General features: G+C 27.5%; 1 protein-coding gene across 1 annotated transcript in view; it reads right to left on the bottom strand.

Moving 5' to 3' along the window:
• Positions 1–4,288: 4,288 nt before the first annotated feature.
• Positions 4,289–22,425, bottom strand: part of Smox (Smad on X) — a 66,019-nt gene continuing 47,882 nt past the window's right edge. The window contains exons 3-8 of the mRNA XM_067284692.1: positions 20,217–20,354; positions 18,564–18,632; positions 17,958–17,993; positions 12,416–12,628; positions 8,319–8,456; positions 4,289–6,527 (exon numbers count right to left, since the gene is read on the bottom strand). Coding sequence (XP_067140793.1) covers positions 6,259–6,527; positions 8,319–8,456; positions 12,416–12,628; positions 17,958–17,993; positions 18,564–18,632; positions 20,217–20,354 — 863 coding nt within the window. The 3' untranslated portion in view covers positions 4,289–6,258. The remainder of the gene's footprint in view (positions 6,528–8,318; positions 8,457–12,415; positions 12,629–17,957; positions 17,994–18,563; positions 18,633–20,216; positions 20,355–22,425) is intronic.

The following is a 22,425-nucleotide window of genomic DNA, read 5'->3' as shown; positions in this document are numbered from 1 at the left end:
TTTAATGAAAGTAATGAAATATTTTTAAGAAATTCTTGAAAATTGTTTGTGCAATTCTACGATTTCTCAAATAACCTTCAATTTGGAAATGAAACGTCAAGAAATTCTTTGAAAGTATGAAAGGTTTATTTGAATACCGCAACGCGACACGTGGGCGATGACTTTCGGAAAGAAACTAGACCCTACTTAGAAGTTACTAACGTGAAGAAAACCCGGAAACCTCCACTTGGTTAGCCCGTTGACGAGGCGCGAACCCTCGGCCAACTACCAGGTTTCAGTGGTTTTATCCACTCAGCCACTAGTGAGCTTGAAAATACTGTATAAAAATACGCATCGTAACTATTTGATAATATTCATAAATATAATTAATGTTTATTATTTCAAATAATTTATCAACATCAAACAAGGAATTTTAGAACAATTCTTGTTTGTTGGAGAAATTCAGACGTGAAAGACCTTATGAATAAGAAGATTTGGATGCACAAACATTTAGTATTTCTATATATTTATTATAAATACTGTATGTATACATATTTAAAATGCAATTTATTCTTTTATAGGATATCTTGGTCAGTGATAGGAAGAGGTTTCTTCGTACCACCGACCAAGAATTAACAAGGTTAACATCACTCAACACTAATACGAACTTGCCCGAATAGTTTATGCAAGTATAACATATAGTCAATTATATAACACTCGCTTGCATTATAACTAACACGGTGAAACGACCCAAACACCCGTTTCCCAAAATCTATCCCCTGAGTTTTCGCCCTGGAAGCGGTAACACTTACTGATACTGTATATTATCAATCAGTGACTGAAGGGTAAATAAATACGTTATTCACATTTATCATATATATACATTGCTTTTTATCAAATAGAATTTACAATTGTATAAAAGTGATTCACAAGAACACTTTCACGATGTACTGTAGTTTGATTTGATGGGATATGGAAACATAACGTAATCTGCCAAAGAGCTATGGAAAACTGGTCGCTATTTAAGTTTTAGAAACTGAATAAAACTCGGAAAAGTCCACATGGCCAATCCTTTGGCAAGGCACGAACCCGCGACTAACTACCACTGTTTAGTAGTTTTATCCAGATTGGCTTTCAGGATGTGAAAAGAGAAAAAACGAAAAATATTTTGTTTCCGTTGAAAGTTCGCACAATGGATCTTCAGGCTTCAGTTACAGGATTACTTCTCCACATGCAACTCATTAATCCATTAAAATCATTTTAATTCATTGCAAGTTAATAATTTTTTTGATCTACAAGGTAGTAGCGATTAATGTCTTGTCCGTCTCAAGTTTTGTGTGTAAGCGTATAAGACCAGCAATAAAATGACTGCAAAAATTATCTTTAAGAATCAGAAATTTTCATAATTATCAAGGGATCATAGGAAGAAAATAAATTTCTCTTACTTGTTAGTTCCTTAATATTATAAACACTTAAGAGTTATTATATCTTTAAAGATGTCTATAATGGTTTTCAAACTTTTGACATTGGCTTATGGTTGAGTATTATTTTTTGATCTCTAGATCAGTATGTTCTTCTTTTTTACCTCTTTCTGTCCTATGGGCACTAAAACGGTCTTTTCCTCATGGGTTTGGACAAGTACATAATGGTGAGAGACGGATCACACGTGAAAAATTCTTAGGGTTTTCGACGCCCAAAACCATTCCCGGGTCTTTCAAAACGATAAGCTAACGCTGAAAAGCTCAACTTACGGTTCGAACCAACGACCGTACGATTACAGTTTCATGTTCTACTGACTGAACTAGCCAGACCCAGTGTTTTCTGTTATACTCTAACGATGCGCAAAAGCTACTTGTGTACAAGACACTTATTTAAATGATTGTTTTACTTTCATATTTTTAGTTATTATAAAATGACAGAAAGGTTAATTATGAGGGAAGGAATGGATTTTATAAGAACTCGTAAATGCTAATAACAAGTGAAATCATCATTAAGTCCGATCCTACTGAAGATATGACACATGACTTCCTTTATCTCCCCACTCCGTAATTTTCAACCACGAAAATTTAATAGAATCAATCCAATATACAAACTTCCCTTCAGAATTTCAGAATTTTCGACAAAGGCACAGGATTATTAAGCTTCAAACTGAGTGAACAAAATCGAGCTCTCCACACACAAAAAGTTTTTTTTTCTGTATTTTTTGGACGTTTCACGATCCCGAATCCAAAAATGTAAAAATCTTGGAGTGGGCTCATTTTTCACTGATCGTCAGACTTGTAATAACTTACATTTTTAAACTAAACGTGTCTGTTGATATATTTTCATCGATTGTCATTAAAGCCCCATCTGATGGACGATGGAGTTCCAAGGCAAGCAACTGAAGTAATTTTAAGAGAACCATTTAGCTGCTGTTTGTATACGGTAACGCGACTCGTAGACGATGCCTCCCGGGAGGACTAGGACTCTCTATGGTAATTAGGTGCCTATTTAGGTGTTACAAACGTAGAGAAAATGCAGAAAGCTCTAGTGATCAGAGGCGCTGGCGAGGCACGAACACATCACCAACTAGCAGAAATCTATTTAGTGTAAGCGTTGAAACAATGTCGAAGAACCTTCCGTATCAGAACGATTAGAACTCAGATGACTCAAAACTAAATATGATCACAATACATAAATATCGTTTCCTCTGCACATTAATATTGAATATCCAGGAAAAGTACTGAAATATCGTCCACTCTTTCCTAATTTGTCTGCAAAGTTGGGTTTTCTACATCATGGAAAAAGCAGTAGTTTTTATTCGAGGCTGTATTAATGCCCGAGCATTTCAGGAGCAGGCGCCCCACTTTCTTAAGGACTTTATTTCTAGTTTAGTTCTGTATCTATATAATGCCTCTAAAGAAATTGGGCCGGAACCACAATATGCTCGTTATTTTCGAATAGTCAAGTCACTAAACTCATTAACCTTCGATACAACACGTAAAATATTACTACTATTACGTCACAGCCACCATGTTTTTTCTATTGGCCAAAACATGAAGTATTTTCTACTGTGATTTCTGACCGGATTTTGGTGAACGGAAACTTATGGACAGGAAGTGACATCGTTTTTCTTTCTGGTATGTTTTTCGGTGACGTGAAGACCAGCCTTAAGCGGGGACGGAGAATTTCGGAAACACTGTTCCAAACAGTAAAAGTTAAAGAAATGAAGAACACGTGGAGTTCAATGCTGACTTTCTAAATAAGCTATAAAATTTCTTACAATTAATGTTTAGAAATTATTACTTTTCCCGGCTATATATAACAGAGGGATAGTACGGCAATCGGTCAAAAGTGACCTCCCAAGATTTCTGGACTTAGGACACCTTGAAATGTAACAAAACTCGAGGGTCTGGGTAAGGCACAATTTTGTTCACCGTGTTTGAAGCTTAATAATTTCCGTGCTTTTTGTCGAAAATTTCTGAAATTTTGCAGAGGTTTGTTTATTAGGGTGATTGACGCTATTAAATTTTGGTGGTTAAAGATAGAGAAGTGGGAAAATAATGGGGGTCGTGTGTATCGCCAGTAAGGTCGGACTTAATGACGATTTTACCCGTTATTAGCATTTACAAGTTTTTATAAAACCCATCCCTACCCTCAAAATTAAGCTTTTTGACATTTTATAATAGTTTATATATAAAAAGTTTGAAAATAATATATAACAACAGTTGGCTCCACCAAAATTTTAAATATTACAAGAAATGTTGAGCAACTTGTTGCTGATTTATTTTTCAATTCGTTCAGTTGATAATTTTATTATAAAATAATTTTTTATACCTGTATCTTTTTAGAACCTCTGAAGATTACGTCAAGGACGTTTCATCTATTACAGGTTTAATTTCTTTTCATTGTGAAGCTATCCATTAATTACATGTAGCTTTTAAGCCATTTTCGACCCTCCTTCCTTGTGCTTTCAGCAAATCCATTTAATTACTTGTACAATACTCTATTGGAGTTCTGCAAATATTTTCTAGTGTAAGAACAAATTCACCTGCCATTAACACCACTAAATACAAGTACCGCATAGTCCATACATTAAGTCCACATAGAAAATGCCTCGACCCTCTCCTTTCCTATCGTGTACAATGTATTTTAACAATCCCACCCTCCTTTAAACTGTACACACAATGAACAATTCCTGCACACTTTACTTCAACATAAGATAACTTAAGAATTCAAAATCTTAATGGAACTAAAAGATTCTAATAAAAACGTTTTTTTTTTTTTTTTTTTTACTTTACCTCATTGTTTAAAATGAAAGAAACAACACTTCATTTTAATACAGATTTTATTTTAACAAAATAGGCCTTGTCAATAGTACAAGTCAGATACAGACAAGAAGCCTACAATTGGGATATTACTACAACAATTTAAAAAAGTCAGTTGTTTGAATGTGCCTTAAAGTACAGCTAAAACACAAGCTTTTAAAGATTTTTTTTAAGGAAATATTTATAAATATTTCCTGTACTTTCACATTTGCAGAAAGACCGTCAAGGAATCACTTTTTTTTCCCCAGTAGATCAGAACTACTGCTACTGCAGTTCTCTGTAATTGGCACAAAATTGACATTTGATGTGGCAGTCCCTCTCAAAGCAAATTTTAAAAACTTCAATTGCTGCAACTTCAGGGATTAAGCCTCTTAAGCAATTCGTTTTTTTATTTACAATTCAACATTTTTCTATTCAATGAAATTTTTCTTTTCCTTCGAAAGATTCAACAAGCTCAATTCAGTACATTATATTAAGATATAATTTACTTTTTTAGTACTAAAGCCCATTCTATGTTCTTAACCACGGCGTAATTCATATACACACTAATTTGGCAATTGCTTGACTCGACCATTGCCATAATATTCTCTTCTTCCTCTGAGCAAACATTTATAATACGTATTTTTTTTTGTATGTAGGAGGAAATTTATATGGGGCAGATTTTAAACTGAAAGAAATACTAACAGTAGATTTGTTTCTTTTGAGTATATTTAGGCAGCATTTATAATAGCAAAAGAATGACTATATCCCACATATTTTCAATGAAACAATAAAAAAGTTTTTTTTTCACTGCATTTTGTTTTTATTATAGTAACATATGGATAACAAGGCAACACATAATAGTGCAGATTTAAAATTTAACAATACCATTCACGACATGTAATCTCATTTTCACGATGACTCAAGTTTTATATGATAAAAACCCACTAACATCCTGATGACTGTAGATTGGATTGATACTGATTAAGAAATTCATTTTTTCTTACTTTTTTTTTTAAATACAAGTTTCTAAACATTAACATGAAACAGTATTTTAGTTCTGAAATGTTTGATGTTGAGAAAATGAAACATTCTTTGAATGAAACCCCATCAGCTTATAATAAAATTTTAAAATTTCTTTGAAACTTTGATGACTACTACTTTTTAAGAAAGAACAGAATACTAATACAAATGAATATGAATTAAATTTCAGATAAAATTTCGAAATCAACAATATATATATAAATTTAAATACAAAATTAAAATTCTCTCTTTTCTTCGGTCTATGGACAATATAAAACGGTTTCAAAATCAGCTTTTTTGTTTTTTTTCCTCATTGTTTTAAATTCATGGCAGTGTTATGAGAAATTAAAGTTACTAGAATGAATACAGTAGGTTCTTTAAACAATTTTACAAATTGATAAACCAAATACTATCATACTCCAATTCTACAAACTTTAAAAAATATAAAATATTCAATCACATTGAATAAGATTATGTTAAAATTATACACTCACACAAAAAGAGGTTTACTATCTCTATATGATAATGAATAAAAAGCTGCAGATTCTAATAAACTATATTTACAATTTATCAATTTGGTATTACACAAAACCATTATTATTTTTTTAAAGTTTTTTTTTTCTTAAAAAAATGACTTTCTTAGAATATGTAATAGTTCCTGAATGATGTGATGTAGATTTTGCATCATACCAAACACTGCCAATTCAATCTTGACAACAATATAAACAAAAAACACATAATTATCAGAATTTCAAATGTTTATGTAATATCTTTCATGATAATTGACTTAATTGTTGTCATCTTGATATAATAATTATATAAGATATGATTGAAAAAACAACTCTTGGGGTTAAAGCCACTTTGGTCATATTTTCTAATGCAAAAAGCAAAACAGTTTGTGAATTCCAATCACTGACATGCATGAAAGAAATTAACACAACAGAACAATAATTATTATTATTGTCGTTCTTTATGACATAGAGCTGCATGGAATACGAGGTGATCCCATTTGTGTTAATACCCTGTCTAACCACTGCAAAGGACCGTTTAAGTGGAGCTCGATCCAACATGGGGTAGAAGTAACTGTTTGCCGGCGATATTCTGCACCCCAACCTTTGACGAAACTCATGCGAATTGTACACATGCGAGTTAGCTGATAAACTGCTTCAAATCCTTGACTGACCGACTGAGCCAATAATGCTGCAAATTCTTGGTTGTTGAAAATTTTCAAATTGCAACCTGGAATAATAATATATGTATATTTAAAATAACAAGTTCTTATAAATTAAAGCAACAAATTTTAAAATTTGTAAAAAAAATAAATAAACAAACTTCTGTGCATCATCAGCTATATTTTGTTTGTAACAGCCAACTATTGTAGAAAACATATGTGGAGCTATAAATTGTATTCTGTGCCTAATTTCAACATAAACCTGGAGAATTGCAAATGGTACTTTGAATGCAAGACTGATTTTTCTGCAATTTTCTTCCCAAGTGTCAACTTGTTTTATAATTAATTTCACACAATTTCCAAGCATTTCTATTCAGAAAAAAAAAAAAAAAAAATACAAAAAAAATAGTTAAACAATCTCTCTATTATAGAATAACAGAGATTTCCTTTATTAGGTGATTAGCAACAGTTTGTCCAGTTTGTCATTTTTATTATATAAAGATGAAGTAGGTTTGTGCTACTAATATTGAAAAATTCTCTGGGTTTTGAATAAATATATTATTGCAACAATGTCACAATGCTGGGCTGCAATTTTTAATTAAATCATTTAATGAACTGAATTATTTAATGAATATAAATTACTTAATTTAAAATATATGTTCTCCACCTCAAATTAGTAGTGGCTTGCCTCTGTACTACATAATACTTTTCCTGATAGCTGCAGGCCATCTATCTAACTCCTTTCAACAAAAAATTTTTGAACTGAAATAATGTGACTTTTGGTTTGCATTGAAATTCATATATAGTTAATCTGGGTCCCCTGCCCTTAAGCTTTCCATATCTGGTCTCAGCTTTCATCTATCTAACTTCATTCTAGAGATTAAAAAAGGAAAGAGACAGATAGACAACAGTGGAAATTTGTCTAAAATTTTTCAAATTGCAGCCCAATAATGTATAATAAAAACAACATGGTGTCCCTGGAAAAAATTTCTACATAAAAGTCTTGGCTCAAAATGTGAAATAAATAAATAAATATAAATATATATATATATATTAGAAAAAACCAAGGGATTTAACTAACTATGGGTTAACACTTCATGGTTAGTTAAATACAACTGCTCACCCCAGAATCCCACTTTATGACAAGTATAAATTTCCTATTTAACAGCTTAAGTATTGAATTTAAAAAAATATTTTCAATTTATAATACTGAGCCTACAAAAGAAATTTTCCTCACTTCACACATGACTCTTTTAGCAATAATTTTTCATAATAAATTAGAATATAAAAAGGAAAATCTACAATATAGAGTATTCTAGAATATAACTATTTTAATTCTTTGATAAAAATTTACAGATTTTATTTGTATCTTATTGTATAAAGACTTTTAAAGTCAATACCAAATTACCATTAAGAATTATTTTTGAATGCAGTTTTGTAATTAATTAAAACAAAGACAAATTGAAAATAATACTGTTGATATTATTTAGAATCATTATCTCATCCATTAAAGAAAATAAACTATGTACATGATTAATTAGCATTCAGTTTAAAATCATTCTTTTTAACTCTTAATTTTGGATATGTATACATACATATATTTATTTTATTTATTTAATTAATTAACTGTATATCTACTAAATTCCCTAATTGATTTTGTTACTTACATTTTTTTAACTTTGCCAACTTTCAAAAATGTGTGAAAAACATAATTAAAAAACTTCTGATAATTTATTAGTTATTTGTATTATTATTGTTATATGTAGATTATTATTAAATTATAAAAAATGTTTCTCCTAACCCTATGTAAATATTGGGAGAAGTGCAAACAAATATTGCCAAATAATTTTTTTGTTTACCTGGAGGAATCTTGCAAACTGTAGCAGGATGCCAACCATATCTTTGATTGCAATTAGGACTCTGTACAAAAATGCTACTATCACTTAAGCATTCAGCAAACACTTCACCACCTATGTAATATAAACGAACTCCTCTACCTAAAAATTGAATAATAAAAATATAACAACAAATATTTACAGAACTTCACAATTCAAAATATTATACTTAAAATTAAAAAAAATAATAATAATTCAATATTTTCTCTAAAACAATTTTACTATTATATAATTATAATGTACACTCTTCAATACTATATCACTGTGATTTTAAATTGCAGTATATAGAAATGCCAATATCATTTACTTCAAAAACTTATTTATTCAAATGGAAAACAAATTAGCTTTTAATTACTAATGTACCATTCATTATATAATTTATTGTAACAACTAATTCTTCAGTTACATTCACAAATTGAAATTCTAAACAATAAAAATTGGTAGAATATACACTACTATTAATATCCAAGCATTTCTGATATAAAACCAATACCTTTTATACTTTTCCAGCTTGAATTTATTTAAGATAAACAAACTTACACTTTGCATTTTAAAAATATACTTACTTATTCTTATGGATTGAATATTTTAAATTTAAACAGTTATGTCATAGAATGCATTTAACATTTGGCTGTGAAATTTCAAGACACTGTGCTTTTGAATGCTAATGTTAAACCTGAAGCAGGTTTATGAATAAACCAAAAACGTGTGTGTTTATCTTAAATAAACCCAAGATGGAAAAATATGAAAGGCATTGTTTTAATGTTAGTTGTTCCAGCACTACCAGCATTATTATCTTGAATTACATTTCTGATATATAATCAATCTTTTTTTTTCTTTTTTATCAAAAACTGTTAAAATCTTTAGTTTTTGCAAAATATTTCCACCAGTTTTGATATTTCATCTTCTCACATACTCAAAAACCAATTTATTCTTTGATAAAATTGAAGTCTGGATTTGAAATTTTTCTGTATGTTGGATACTAATAACTTTAGATCAGAGAGTTGTCTTGTAAATGAAGGATATGTACCATTCCCAGTGTTGCCATAAATTTAAACAACACATTATTATCCAAAAGATTTAGACAAATCTTCATATTCATAGTTTTGTCTAAAACAAATCATTGTTCAAGGTCAAATTATAATACAGAAATAATACAACACAGTTTATGATATTAAGAAATCATTTATTTAGAATTTTTTGAAGCTTTATGTTTAAAATCTGACCTCCATGTTAAAAATAAACAGATACAAAATAATATTGAAGTGATGCAGAAGTTTCTAAAGTTTTATAATACAACATTTATTCAACTACTGAATACACCGGGTTGTATATATAAAAAACCTTCTTACTTGAACCAAATAACCGGAGTAAATTGTTTCTTAGGTGCAAACGTTTTCGACGCCCCTTCTGGGCTCTTCTTCAGGCATTCCAAAATTTAAAGAACAGCTAGCAACAGATTTGGAATGCCTGAAGAAGAGCCCAGAAGGGCACAGAAAATGTCTGCACCTAAGAAACAATTTGCTTTGTTTATTTGGTTCAAGTAAGAAGGTTTTTTTCATACAACATTTATTTCAAAAACAAAAATAATTGCCATTACATTCAAGCACCTTCTATTGATTGGATAGGTCATGGATTCCTAATGAAAAATAATCAAGCTGTTTTGACTCAAAGAACTCTGCAAGTGCAATTTTCATCTACTCATCACCAGCGAAGTGCTTTTCATTCGAGAAGTGTTGCATGAAGTGGAAGAGATGTAGTGAAATTGAAATGGTGCAATTTCTGAGCTGTACAAGGGATGAGAGAACAATCTCCTAGTCAAAATCAAGCAGTTTCTGCTGGGTCAATCTCAAAATGCATGATCTTGTGTTATCATGAAGAAAATGAATAATGTTCATATCTGGTGGATGAACTACAGCAGACTGGCCACAACCTAGTGTCTTGCTCATTTCTTGAGTGGTCAGGCATGAGTTGGCTTCCATCACCTGCCACAGCTTGTCATTCAATAGGATGGAAAGCCTTCTGAGCATGTCTTATCTCTGACTTCATACTGTTCAGTTTTAAATTTACTAAACCAATTGTAGGTTGTAGACATGGAAATGAGATTCTTGCCAAATGATTGCACCATACAGAGATATTCAGTTGTTTTTATACCAAATTGATAATCATAAAACGCACATGTGTGAATTTGGTCACAACAAAGCATCTGCAGACTTGAAATATTTAAAAAGTTGGTATTGTCACATGGAATATCTTTTCACTTATAATTGTGCATCTCAACACTTACATACCTCACAAGGAACTTCTGGATGCCATCTGTCAGAGAACAATTTTAAATAGTCTATGTAGTTCTAGAAAATTCCAAAAACTTTTGCATCAATCCAATAAAAACTGATTTCAAAATTTAAAAATAGAAATTAAATAAATTAAAAGCTCCTAAAATTCAAAGAAGATAATTTTGGCAAAATATAAAATAGAAACAAAAACTTACTGAAACAAGTATATATATACAGTAATAATATAATCATAAGTCAAATATGTACAGAATTTAGGTTGATGTAATGAGGCGAATTATAATGAGAGCAATTTGTCTTTTTTATCAATGAAAAAATATTAGAAATAGTCAGTAAAAATTCCTCAACTATTAGAAACAGAGAAAAGTTTCATTTCATTTAATATCCACACTTTTTCTGATAATTCTTCTAATAAGATTATTGTAATCCTATTCCTAAAACTATCTTATATACTATATATTCTTTGATTTTACTTTTGAAGGCTTTCTATACACAAAGTGACATAAATCTGTATAACAGTGGTAAACGAAAATACCAGTACATTATAAATAAATCAGAAGTTACTCATAACAGATTATTGTTTTTTGGTTTCCAATGTGCCTTACTCTTTGTTAAGCATGCAGAAAATATCTTATGGTAAAATCTTCTTTATCATGCTAGTGAAAGCAAACCTTTTTGGAGGTTTTACTGTCCACAAATATGTAACTTTTATGGCAAGATAGTTGAAAGACCTTGAGAGAATATAATTTTAAAATGTTTTTTTAATAACTATTTGTGAAGATATAGGACATTCTTTTCAATAATAGTTGGTATGACAATGTATTAGAAACTAAACATTAGTCTGATTATTATGATGTCCAGATACAGATATGCATATAAAAAGATAAAAATATGAGATGTAATAAAATATTTAATTATTCAATCAAGACTTTATTTAGTATCAATTAAAGCAAAATTAAAACATTCTGTGTAAATGATCATCTATTAATACATTACAGCAATATCTATTAATTAATGAAACAGAATATACCTTTGAGTATTCTAATATTCAGTTAAGCAGCGGTATCTTCATAATAAATAAAATTTCTATAAATACACAGCTATATTAAATTTTAATGCTTTCTGCTCAGTTTATAGTTTTGTTTCACATAATCTGTTCTCAAATGTAATCTTGTAATGGAGATTTGAGCTTAAAAAATTCAAAGCAAATTCAAATATAGGGAGATAGAATCAAATTTGAAAATAAGCTTTTTTTGAGCAGTGTCAAGACTCCCCTTCCAGTAGTATTTGTTGTGTTTTAGTGCTACCTAAATAATTTATAGACTAACTGTTTAAGAACTGTGCATAATTTGTAAAATAAACTATTGTTTTGTGTTTATTTCTTTGATGACTATTACAACTGCAGTAAATTTATTCTTCTCACTTTTTATTACTTAAACAAATAAATTATTTCTTTACTTGTTGGTTAATAACTGTGTTGATTAAAAAAATATATTGTACTAGAATCAATACATATCAAGAAGCACAAGAATAAATTTTTTTAAATTTTTTTCTATAAATTAATATAACTAGTGAATAAACTAACTTATTTTTTCATCAATCCTTAATGATACATAAAATAAAATGCTTAATCTTCTAATCAGTAATTTATATATTTTAGTTCCATACAATCATAAATAAGAAATAAGTAATGTATAATATTAAAATATCTTCTTGAGTATTGTTATTTTATAAACAAATTTATACGTTAATATTTAAAAAGCTTACCAATGTGCCGTCTTGTCTGTTCTACCACTGGATTCCTATTAACATTTGACAACAAACCAAGACAAAAACGTTCAGAACTGGAAGGATCTGTAAAACCATCCACAGTCAAAGATGGTTGTGAAGCATGAAAGGTCTCACCAACCCTAGTATTCAGTTCATAATATGAGATAGAACACCAAAATGCTGGCTCTGTATATGTAACTGGTTGAACATCTGAGAGACATAAAAGATAGTGACATTTTAACTCCATACAAGATCATAATGCATTATTTAATATTAGAAGAAATATATTTAAACATTTTATCATAATTTTATATTTCATTTTATAAGTGAAAAAATTTAGCTCAACTTTAGAACATCAGCACTCTTGTAACAGTAGAAAAAGCTTTTACTAAAGATCTTAAAGTCATAATATTTGTTATAATTCTTCACATATATAGAGATAAGTTTTAAACAAAAAATTTGCTTATGGTTTAACCTTCATAAATTAATATTTACAAACTGATATCGGCTAGTATTTCCTTCAAAATATTCATGAGTATTTTATATATATTATTAAAGATTCAAAACTTATTCAAGGCAACTTTATATTTTATAATATACTAGTGTGCAAACAGATCTTGTTATGTTATTGGCTACTTACATTATTTAATTTAGAGTCTATATTAAAGAGAAAGTTTTCATAACTTCCGCAAATATAAATGTAAATAAATTTGGGTGCAATTCTTTCAATTTTTTGAATTTGTGTTTTCAGAAAAAGTATTTATTTGCAATTATCACTCAACTACAATTTTATACGGATTGATAAATTTTTATAAAAAGTCAATATATATTATGATTAAATTAAAATAAATTCTCTCTTTTGTTTTATTCTATGACACCATGAATGTAACTTAAAAATAAAGTAAGAATGTTTTCTAAGTATATAACTCCACTATTATTTTGTTTACTATTAATATGTTCAACAGTATGATTCATTCATATGAAGAACTTAAAAATATTTATCTTGCATGTGCATAACTTATTTTTAAAGTTATATTGTATTATTTAGATGGCTATTATTTATTAATTTGACATTTGTTTATGCTACTTGAAGAAAAAAAACTTAGTTTTTATGAACAGTTTTTAATTGTAAAACAATGAAGTGATGACTTCATTCTTTTCATTAAATATTTCATTAACTTCCTTTATTACAGTATAAAATAATCATTGTCTGGAAATTTCCAGTTATCTCTGCTCATCCTCAGGAACTTTAACAAAATAAATTTATCAAGAATTAAATTTATATTTTTTGAAACAATTCTGCTTAACACATTATCTGGTCTAAAGAGAAATTAAAAAAAAAAAAAACAGTTAAACTGTTTTAAAATACAATACAACAACACTGCTCATTGAACTGTTATCATGATATTATATGTAATAATTTATATATTTCTAAAATATAGTAATTAAATTATTATAACACTTAACATTATGATAAATGTTCCAATTCTATAATCTGCATTTAGACATTTACCAATTTCATTTCCTGAACATATGAACATAAAAGAAGATCTGTGTATATTAAGGTTTTACTTTAATAAATTAAAATTCTACAATGGATATAATCTGCTGAAGTAAAAATAGTTAAATCAAAATTTAAAAAATTATTTTAAAATTAACATAATTCTTTATCTGATTTATGCAAATTTTAATCTCTCTTAATAAAAATTTATATATATATGCTATAAAAAAATTTTTTTTGTAGAAAAATTCAACTGATTATAGCATGTAATATAATATAACAAAAATTTGCTTATTATTAATGTCAATGTTTGCCATTTGAAAACCATACAAAATGAAACTGCATAAATCACAACACTACTCTATTTATAATACAGTTATTTACTCGCATATAAGACAAGGCTTTTACTCATTTTTCACAGCTTCAAATTCCTAGGTCATCCTATATGCGCCAGTGAAGGATTCTTTGCATTTTTACAAATAATTTTTGTGAACTGTGTATTCACATTTTTTACTGGATGCTCATCCTCCTGTATTTAAAAACAAAAGTATTTTATCTGGGTTGTTTGAATCATTCTTGTATATTGTCAGGAGTAAAGATGAATAGCAATAGGAAAAGCAAATCTTTTGAATTGAATTCAAGACTGAAGTTCCAAAAATCACACAGAAGCACTATATAAGTTTTAATCCATTCCCACGTGAAAATAGATGATTATTTGGAAATCAGAATTCGGAGAAACTCATAACTCATAAGTGTAATCAACGGAGAGTAGATTCTACTGTTAAGAATTGGCAAAAATAGGTTTGATTGTCCAGCTTTACATGAACAAATTATGTTGTCAATTTTACAAGGTTTTTCCTTAAAGTTTAAAACGCCAGTAATTTTTGCGGGATAATGTGTGCATTTGATATTTTACTTGTGATTAAACAAAATAAAATTAGAATTGTATTAATAAATCTAATTTTCTTTATTTTGATCTTTAAAGTCATACCTCATCCTATATGCGAGGTCATCTTATATGCAAGTAAATACGGTAATTTGTACATTATAAATCATTCTATTTTTAAACTGCTTGTTGATACATCCAAATTTAGTGATTAAAATGTTTGAAAAATTATATTTATTAATAACTCATTTTAAATCTAGTAAAGTTAATATAGTATTTTTTAAAAATATTTTAAGATAATATGATTATAATAGTTTAAATTAATTAATAATATGGATATAAAATTTCTATCTTTAGATGTTAAGTCTTAATTGTAATAATTATAATTCATAATATACAAAAACAGTTCAGTAGTACTTTCAATAAATTACACGTAGCATCTTCAGTCCACTAAACTAATTGGAATTTCAAAATGGCTATTTTAAACAAATTCATAAAAAATACATATATTTTAAAGTACAGTAATATTCTTAAAGATGTAAGTAAGATTGTTAAATAAATTTAGTTTTGGAGATTTTTCTCAAAGAATATAATTTCTAATTTTGATTAAAATCTGTTATTTTTATTAAATTATCTCTTGAAAATAGTAGATATTATAACCTTCAAGATGTAATTTATCTTATATAAAAGCCATTTTCTGTTATGAGTATATAAATAAGAAAATGTAATTAAGTGACAAGCTATCAAATTGATTAAAAATAATTCTTGTTTACAGTCTTGATAAGAAAATTTTCTTTAAAGAACAGATTTTGTCACAAAATACATAAATGTACGGAAATAAATTTTTGTAAGTTATTTTTCTTCTGTATCCGTTTCTGAAATTATAGCAAAATTTTCTTAGCTTCTACAAATAAAACTGCACATAAATACAGAATTTTCACTAATAATTGCTTAATTATTATAACTTCTTCATGTCAAGGAATAAATGACCATAAATGGACCTAATGCAGATATTTATGGTTCAACCAATTTTACTGTGTAGTTTAATCAAATACTTTGATGCACATTTAACAGTGATACTCAGCTATTAAATGATATAATCACGTTATCAAAAAATATGTTTGTTTGAACTGCAATATATTCAATGATGTAGTGCAAATTATTATTGGAATATTAATTACAGTTGAAAATTAGTATCACTTATATAATTTTTTAAACTTATAACTGATTAGTATTTTTCCTAATATAAATTTATGTTAATGACAGATTTGATTACTGCAATTAAATTTTATTGATTTTAGATCTAGTTTAGATATGCCCATTACTTGCCATTATGGATACTTCTGATGTTTCCTTTGGTCTTTAGCCTTTGGATTCTGTTTTATCATCAAATGATATTTTATCTAAAAATAGCAATGATATAGAAGAGTGTATTTAATATATATATATATATTTAAATTTTAAACAACAACCAGACTGTTCTCAACAATAAGCATGTAATCTTTATTACAGCAGAATATTGTAAGTCTTCTTGTTTATGATATATGAGCTATAATTTATCCAAAATATTTAGTACAACAAACTTTTATATATTTGTCAGTTTTTATATTTCATTTTTATTAAGTACAAAGTAATGAGGATGAAAATTATTTAAGTACGAATTTTAAAATGCACTCTTCTATGTCTTAACACATACTCGAACAATTCATAAACAAACTGTATCTTATTCATTTTCTAATAATTTGCATAATATACATAATGTAAAGAAACATCAAGTGAATTTGTTTTCATGTAATAATGCAATCATCATTAGGCTACATTATACATTTCAATTTAAAATCAAATTAAGTTCTTGTGTTTGTAGCCAAAAACATTTACCATTATATTTTTCTGCTCTGAATGTATCTGTATCAGTGATTTCAAAGTAAGCATTGAGATCCCTTAAAGGGGATGCTATAAGGCAAGGGAGCAGTAAAGGGCATTAAGAGCACTGGAAGACAAGGAAAGGACAAAAATTCATTTTGAAACAAAAAATTTACTCTTGAATTTCAAATGAATACACTGTACTTTGAAATATATTTTTAGACAATTATTTTTCATTTAAGCACTTAAAACTTATTTATCAATGTATCATTTTTTGAATGATTTTATGGGGGCACTAAAGAAATATATCTACTAAAAGAGAATAATAGTCTGAAAAGTTTGGAAAACACTGATGTATATGAAAAATGAGGGAGAAAAAACTATATTTTAAAATTCTACATGTGTATAAATGTATATACAGTAGAACCTCTATATTCATAATATTCAATATTCGTCACATTTTGATGACTTTTTTATTTTCCATATTCATCAGTATTTTCTGTATCCGTTGTCATTCCCAACACCCAAAACGGCACTACAATCACACGCCCGTGCCAATCAGCTAGCTGTAGTTAATCAGTCTGCTTTGTGCGGTTGTTGTGTTATTGAAAAATAATCAATGCAAGAAACCAAGTTCCAATCGCTTCAAAGTGGTACCCAAATGTTGCTATAGTCAACCAAAATACAAATATATTCAATATAATGTAATTGCCTACTTCATAAAAGTTTTAAAAAGCAGACAAAAACACACAACACTGGACAAGTTCATTATTAAATCGAGTGCTAATGAATCATCGGCAAAACAAACCCCATGATCATAACTGGAATTACCTAATGATTTAATTGATATGTCTTCTTCTAAACAATAACACTATATTAATAATACTGTTCTTCCCCTTCTACCACTACCCGTATTTATTTAGTACAATAAAGATAAAGTTTTATAAACAACATAATTTTTATTCTTGTACCTTTTTTCAGGATGGGAATGGATTAATTGAATATCAGTTATTTATTATGAGAAAAATTGTTTCTATATTCATCATATTCGTATTTGTTAGATCCTTAGGAACAGATTAATGACGAATATAGAGGTTCCACCGTATATTTTTTTAAATAAACAAACTATCATTACACCTCTAGAAATGAAGATCTAATTTCTCTCATTTCAACTAAATGTACTGAATATGTCTGAGATCTGGGGCATATATGTCTAATGCAGAAATAATAAATAAATTTTTACTGTGTCACATCAATAAATTATATTTAATAAATCAAAATCTCCTTACCTAAAGGAGGGCTAGGTGAAGGCATAATTCCTGTATCTATTAAAAATTTTTAAAAATTATATAAATACAGTGACAGTATTACAATTTAAATTATTTATTCATCTGGAAATTAAATAAATTTACAAAAGTATGATATCATTACATTATGTTAATTTTAAGAGAAAATAATTTGTGATTTTTCTTATGATCTTCATAAGTAAACAAATTAATCTAAAGATTTATTTAGTAAAAGCAATAAATTTTATCAAAGAAACACAAAATAAATTACTTTGAAATTTGTTAAAAATTAAAATTTCTGATAATTATTTCATCAAAAACATTTTTTGAAGTGATTCTAAACATTCTTGTAAAATTTTTATAATAAGTAGAAAACAATTTTTAAAAATACAGTTCATCAATATTAGAATATAAAATTAAATATGAATTGAAAATTAAAATACAATGAAATTAATTACTGAAGAAGGTTAATAATTTATTTATTTAAAAAAAATAAAATGTAGTCAATAATTATTTTTATTATAATTATTATTCACAAATTTCTTTATATATTTAAGATATATACATATATATATATTATAATAATCTATATATATATGGATTACTTACCCATGTTATCTGTCCCATTTTGTTCATGGTTATCACCGTCTTCACTCATGTATCCAGGTGGAGGTGTTTCTAGAAATAAAATTTAAAAACTTTACAACATAATAGCAAAACACACACTGTATTGTTCAAAAATACCCCACTTTTTTTATACCAAATTTATTTCCAATGTATTTTTAACTACACCAGCATATCTAAATAATTTTGAGGAATTTTTTCCATTATCTATGATCAAGTTTTGTTCCTTGTCTGTTTGTTCATTTTATTATTTTGTAGGTATAGCACAAGTTTATCACTTTCCCTTTTAGACTATTCCCTATTTATTTTTAAATTGCATAATATATTATCTATTGGAAAATATGTAGAGTCCCAATTAACTAAGGTAAAGAATACTCTCTGTCGATAAAGAAGCAATGGTGGTACAGTACAATTAATTTCACAAATCACGATTGTAACTACGTATAAGAAATTTTAATTGTAATTATATATTCACATTTACTTTAATAAATATTGTATTTAATAAATGTAAATCGGTGATTACAATTAAAAATTATTTTAAATAATAAAATAAAAGACACAATTTGATTTAAAAGTCATGCTCAAGAAGTAAATATAAAGATAAAAGTTTAAGAGCCTTGTCTATTGACATTAATAAAGTTTTGATAAGTAAAGCACAAAATAAATACAAAATATTTCTCAAGCACTTTTGACATGTATAAAATGTCTTCTTCAGGCAATACAAAAATAAATTTTAGAACATGGATATAACATTTAACTTAACATTAATATGTTCTAATTGGAGTGCACATGTTATTTTTAAATGTTTAATTTATACCAAATGGAAGGCACCTGTAAATTTAAATGGTATGCTATTAAATATAATCTTATGCAGTAATGTATCCAACTCGATCAATGCAAATAATAATAAAGATGGCTATTTTCCTAATAATTGCTGTTAAAATATTTGATTCTTAACAAGTGTTTTTAATCTGACTGAAAAGAAGTTTAGCTGTTTATTCATTATAAATATATAGAATAATACTTTAGACAACTTACTGAATAACATAAATCATTAAATCTGAGAATGTTTGAAAGTTACTACTACTAAACCATAATAGTACATTATTATTATAAATACGTATCTTCAAGTGACATGATTAAACTTAATTTTGCCATATATACTTTCTAAACATTCACATTAGCAATTTTATTTCAGGTCAATAATATCAAGGTATAATCTTGAAAATCTTCAAGTTGTTGACAATGACAATTACACTGAAATTTTTAAGCAATTTAGTCTCAACCATTTTGATGTATTACATAACAAATCAAAATGGTCCAAAGTTTGTTTTCAGGAAGAGAACTTCAATTTATAATACCAAATCTATGGGCAATCAATCATTCACTTAACAGTGGTATTTCAGGAATCAATCTGTCATAAAAGTGGTAGTCTATTGTATTGTATACATTTTTAAGTTCAAATTTAACAAAAACACAAAATCATATTCAACAAAATATATATGATTTGATATTCCACATAACCATTTTCATTGAAAAAAATTATTGTTCAAATTTTAAAACAAAGTTTAAACATAAATATTAACAAATTATTTTAAAGTTGAAAATTGAACAATGAAATATTTTCAATAAACTAACCTGTGAGTGGGAAGGTCTGATTTTCTAGGCCAGCAGGAAAATCAGTGTTCTCAGGTACTGAGTTACTATAATCATCTAGAGGGGGTAATTCTGTAGGTATATCTCCAGATTGTCTAGGCACCAAAATAGGAGGAAGTGCTGTAAAGTAATTCAAAAATATAATTAGAACAAGCATTTAAAAAAATATCTAATATTTTGTAAAAAATTCAATGATAGAACTTAGTAATTTACATCACCATCATGTTCACTACTACTTTTTGATACCAATAGATTTGCTCATTTTACATGCTGAAGATATTTGTGTGTTATAATCCAAATTGCAATGAACAATACTTATATAAATAGCAACTCACTTTAATTTTGGCATTTTACCTCATTTTTTCACATATATATAGTTTTATATAACTTATACAATTTTATGCAAAAGTAATGTATGTAACTTTAATTCATCTTCAAAAAATTTCTCAAATTTCCATAAGATTTACAATGTAACAAAATATTGTTGGGTTTAATGTGATTAAGTAGCCATAAATGATAAAAGTATAGAGCAATGCACTCAAAGAATTTTTCCAGTTTGGTAAAACTCATTCAACTCATGCATTGGTTTCATTGGACTTCTCTGGAAGACCAACTATACATGATCAATAGTTTCCTCATTGATGTTGGATATAACTAGATTATTCGTTGATATTAGTTGTGTATGTAAAAGGAACTGTTATCATCATTAATGGATTGAATTTGCTCATGACGGATCTTTGCCAAATTATCTTATAATCTAAATGGTTATCAATGATTTTATTAAACATATTAGTAAGCAACACCAAAATGGCAATAGTAGTTTAAATGCCTAATGTTCTGATCTCTTCAATAGATCATCTTTCAGAACAATGAAAATATTAATTTGAAAAATGTTTTAATAAATGAAGCTCTCTACAACAGAATATAATTTTCTGTCAAAAAACCATTATGTTTACAATGAGTTTTGGTGAATAATTATATAAAAATTAAACTGCCTTGAAATGTTAAAGAAACAACATATTCACATATGTCAGTAGTATTTTACTGCACAATTTTTGAGTAAATTTGTACTTTCTTTAACGTCTGAAGTCAGTTTAATTTTCATACAATTATTACAAATTGACATGTCCAAAATAATTTTTTATGATGGATAAAATTATAACTAAGTTTCTTGTACAACACACAATACTTTAAATGGCTCTTTTAATTGATACCAATTTAATCACTGTGCGTCATTTATTTTATGAATAATACGTTTTTGTAATAACTCACATCATTACAAACACTTTCTATATAATTCTATCAAAACAGATTTAAAAGAATGTATTCAAAATTTAGAGAAAAATATATAATTTCAATGTTGAAAGTTTTAATTTCTGAAAAATTTGAATGATTGTTTACTAATGTTCCTTATTTATACTAAAAAATTTATTTTGTAATTTTGAAAATGACACTGCAAATCATTTAACAGAACTAGCTCATTCACAAAATTACATATATAATATTTTTTATTAATTTATTCAAAAATTATTTAATATAATAAAATATACTGTATTTACTCGCATATAAGATGAGATTTTTATTCATTTTTCACTGCTTCAAAAACTTAGGTTGTCCTATACGTGCGAGTGAAAGATTCTTTGCATTTTGCAAATAATTTTTGTGAACCGTGTATTCACATTTTTTACCAGATGCTTACCCTCTTGTATTTAAAAACATAAGTATTTTATCTGGGTGGTTTAAATTGTTCTTGTGTATTGTCAGAAGTAAAGATGAATAGCAATAGTGAAAACAAAGCTTTTGAATTGAATTCCAAAATCACACGGCAGTTGGATATAAGTTTTATCCATTCCCATGTGAAAACAGATGATTATTCGGAAATTAGAATTCGGAGAAACTCATAAGTGTGATCGATGGTGAGTGGATTCGAGTGGCAAAAAAGGTTACCGATTGTCCAACTTTACGTGAACAAATTATGTTGTCAATTTTACAAGATTTTTCCTTGAAGTTTAAAATGTCAGTATTTTTTGCTGGACAATGTGTGCTTTTATGTGCATTTGATATTTTATTTGTGATTAAATTAAATAAAATTAGAATTGTATTAATAAATCTATTTTTTTCTTTATTTTGATCTCTAAAGTCACACCTCATCCTATATGCGAGTAAATATGGTATTTTCAGAGTTAATTTA

Source organism: Centruroides vittatus, unplaced genomic scaffold (assembly GCF_030686945.1).
Source record: "Centruroides vittatus isolate TY-2023 unplaced genomic scaffold, ASM3068694v2 contig_1215, whole genome shotgun sequence".
NCBI classification, from domain to species: Eukaryota; Metazoa; Arthropoda; class Arachnida; order Scorpiones; family Buthidae; genus Centruroides; species Centruroides vittatus.
This window is presented reverse-complemented; position numbering and strand designations above follow the sequence as displayed.